At 37.2% G+C, this 3,668-nt stretch overlaps 1 protein-coding gene across 2 annotated transcripts in view; it reads right to left on the bottom strand.

The window, feature by feature from the left end:
• Positions 1-1,164: 1,164 nt before the first annotated feature.
• The window catches only part of TRIOBP (TRIO and F-actin binding protein), a 58,653-nt gene continuing 56,149 nt past the window's right edge, over positions 1,165-3,668 (bottom strand). For both annotated transcript variants that reach the window (XM_018565496.1, XM_018565495.1), the window contains exons 13-14: positions 1,905-2,068; positions 1,165-1,741 (exon numbers count right to left, since the gene is read on the bottom strand). In XM_018565496.1, the coding sequence (XP_018420998.1) occupies positions 1,907-2,068 (162 nt within the window). In that variant the 3' untranslated portion in view covers positions 1,165-1,741; positions 1,905-1,906. The remainder of the gene's footprint in view (positions 1,742-1,904; positions 2,069-3,668) is intronic.

Here is a 3,668-nt window from a genome sequence, read left to right as displayed (position 1 = left end):
GACTACACTTTCATTTAATCTGCAGGGACAGCCTTTACCCCAGTGTCACTAGCATACATCCCGACAGCCTGGTTACCGCAAGGAGAAGAGCTATCTCAGTCCTGTTAATTTGCGAAGGAGTGGTAAGGGGGAACCATACACATTATCCATTTATTCAGTCCATCATTTCTTGCAGGTTTTTAACAAGTTTAAATAAGGTGTCAGGCAGCAGATGGGTCATAGAAACACTGTGTGCGGGGCATGTTAAAAAAAGAAAAGCAAGTAGTGGTGAAAAGTTTAAGCTCCGTTCTACAAATTAAGATTTGTAAAGTGCAACCTCCAGTTACTTCTTTTGTTTAAATGCATACTTGCATTGCATTTCTTTAAAAAACAAATTCAAAATGTGCCTTTATATTTACTTTGACTGGTTAAAAGTATCAAAGTTTTTTTTGTAGCAAGAAGGTCCAGAAAGGCTAACAACTTTAGAAATATTCCACCTAATTCACTGATGGGCGCTATCCATTGGAATCTACATGGTGTCAATATCACACAAAGTTTCCCCTGCTGATTCTGGAAAGGATTTCTGTAAATTAAACTACAGTGGTGTGCTACAGTGTAGATTAAAATAGAGAGCTATGTTGATGGTAATTGCATTGCTATATGTGGATCCCTAAATTTAAAACATGAGCAGTCCAATTAAAGGAAAATATTAATAGAAACATAAGTATAGGGTTCCATAGTGTGAAATCATTCATATACCAGCACTGGTTTGTGCCAAATGCAATAGTATATAGTTGGGCATTCTACCTTACCAGTACAATTTGTCATCTGATACCAGACAAGCCAAGCATCAGAGAGCTTAGCACACACTCCCAGAGTACTAATAAACTCCTACAGAAGACTAATGAGCCCCGTTCAGCCTGGCAAATTCTTTGCAGCAATACTGAACTACATGTTCCCAAAGAGGGTGAGAAGATCAATATATTTCACATCTTTGGTATACAAATGATTTAATGCTAACAGTAATGACATTTGATTTTAAACATTTTTATGTTTGTGTTCACAATTGTAAATAAGAGATCTATATAAACATACAGCGCTCGCAAACTGCTGACATACAATCTAGCCTTCTTGGTTTCTTTGTTTACAGACTATTCAGTTTTGACCTGCACCACACTCGGATTAAGAATGCTTTTATCAAAAATACCACCACTCCCCAGCAGCTTAATAAATGTTCATACATAACCTTTCTCCAGTCAGCCAGACACTTTATCGATTACCTCTCTGTATACAATTGGTTCGGTTCTCTCAGTATACAATTGGTATTCACTCTTGCAATTAATTTACTGCCATTGTTTACATTCGCTACATTTAGTGCACTCACATCTGCACAACTCAGCTCCACCCAGTGCTCTACTATGTTTTCCCACCATTGCTCCCAGTGCATTTAGATCACTTACATGTCCACATTTACAGTAGGTCTTTAAAAGCAAACAGTTACATTCTGCCATACGTAACAGTAAAATATATGTAAATATCCCAAAACCGATGTTGCAGATTTTGGGCTATATGACCTTGTGCTACTGTCTTAGACACATGGCAGAGGATCTCTGTTTAATAAAAAAAAATAATAAACTGTATAAAATCCTGTGATTCACATATAAAATGATGCAGTTTCCGGCGCAGTCAGAGATGCAGTGATGTCACAGTGTCTGCAAATACATGATATCCATATCTCCATGAAAAGAGGCATTTAAATAACCTGTGAATGAAACAAGAATACAGTGTCAGGACAAAGTATGTTTTAGAATATTTAACACCCTATGATGGTTTTTTAGTTACACAAAACAAGTATATCCATGTTACATCTGATGTGTAAAACGGTTGTCTAGGAAAAAAAAAAAATGTGTATAAATCATTCTCACCGTTATTCTCCTACGCTGTTCCGTAACGCAGCCTCTTCACGCAGTGCTGTCATGGCAAGCCGCAAATGTTCCTTTAATTGGTCAATCTCACGTTCTGAGCGAGACTTTATATTATTGAGCTCTACATAAATGTCTTTGTACTTTTCTGATGTATATCTCTTGTCCTTGAAAAAAGATGGAATAAAAACACAATTTGTTTGATCAAAAGTTTATGTTTTTATGAACTTGTTTAAAGTTATTGCATCCATATTAATGCACTTGCAACAACACAGCTGAACTCTTTTTTGAGGAAATTGTTTTTAAAAGGGAATGTTAATAATACTTATTTGAAATAATAAGTCTATTTGACCAGTGTACTGAATGTAGATGTGCTCCTTATATGGCTAATTTTCTCACGTTTATCAGCAGGTGTCAGCTGTCCAACTACAATAGCTGGTAGGGCAAATGCCTCCATTCACACTGTTTAGCGTGGATGGAGGTATCCATTAGATTTCTCTCGTGCAGCCCATGGATGGACAGTAACTAAAGTACTCAACTGTGTTGGTAATTTGTTTACGATACTAAATCAAACTCAAATTGTACAGAAAATGATATATAAAAAAACAGTTTATAGAGTGTTATAAAGCTGAACTCGGGTATTTTTTTTTAGTTTATCATAAAAGTGTAAGATTGTATTGCTGCTGTGTGTACTCCTTGGGGAAATTTCCCCTCACTTCCTGTGCCATTGACACTAGGACCAGAAATGAAAGGGTGTATGTGTTCTAGACACAGGAAGAAAAAGCCACAGAGAAAAAGCCTGACAGATGTGCTAACTCCATCTAGCTGTACTAAATAATTGTACTTTGGCTGCCGTCTCTGTCAATATCAGAGAAATATCCTATCACTTCCTGTACTTGTGACACCTTGCCTCTGAGACACTGGGGCATGGGCAGCAATAAAAAGCTGATAGAGGTTCTAACCGGTTCCCAAGCTACCTGAAAGAAAAAAATGTTGGTTGGAGTTGAGATTTCAAGCTTGCATAGATCAGGCCTGTTTAAAAGGTTAGTGTTTTCAACAGATTCACTAAAACAATAACATTTTGATATGATGCAGCTTTTTATTGGGCTCCTGTTAGGGCAGAAATATGGAAGATCCTTTTTGTGGCATTGTTTATAATGGATCTCCAGCCAAACATTTTATGTTTGTTTTTGGATAGAGTTGGGGGGAAGTTAAAAACACCTGTCCGATTTCTTTTTTGCTGCTGTGTCCCATTGGAGAGACAACAGGAAGTAAAAGGAAACCTCTACAAGGAGAAGGAAATTCAAATCTGACAGTATCATAACAGGTGTCCCCATTGGAAAACTTTCTAACAACTATTCTTGTAGTGACAACTGTAACATTTTGGATTGCTCATTACTTTGTTTTATTGAGGATAGTCACCAGGACAAAAAAAACAAGAGAAATACGCTCTAGGCTACACTAACAGGCCATTGTGGAGCGTTTTTATTTGTGTGTTGGCATGTTTTCTCAGGTGTATTCAGGCCCAAAGTGACACTAAACTCATGTTCATCATATTTTTTTCTGCTAGATTAAAAACTGGGCTGGGCCTTAGTATTCATTTTGGAGAAGTATGTTGTATTTTTCTAAGGCTTTTTTGCTTTGTTTTATTTCTTTTTATTTCGGGGGTTGCAGCATATACTTGTTGCAGGCACAGGCAAAGATGCCCTTTGTTTGCAGCATGTCACCCCATGCTTGTGCAGTAACGTAGTGTGCACCAAAGCACTA

The sequence above is a fragment of the Nanorana parkeri genome, unplaced genomic scaffold, assembly GCF_000935625.1.
Source record: "Nanorana parkeri isolate BGI_ZX_2015 unplaced genomic scaffold, ASM93562v1 scaffold852, whole genome shotgun sequence".
Lineage (NCBI taxonomy): Eukaryota > Metazoa > Chordata > Amphibia > Anura > Dicroglossidae > Nanorana > Nanorana parkeri.
Note: the sequence above shows the minus strand (reverse complement) of the source record. Positions and strands in the feature narration are given on the sequence as shown.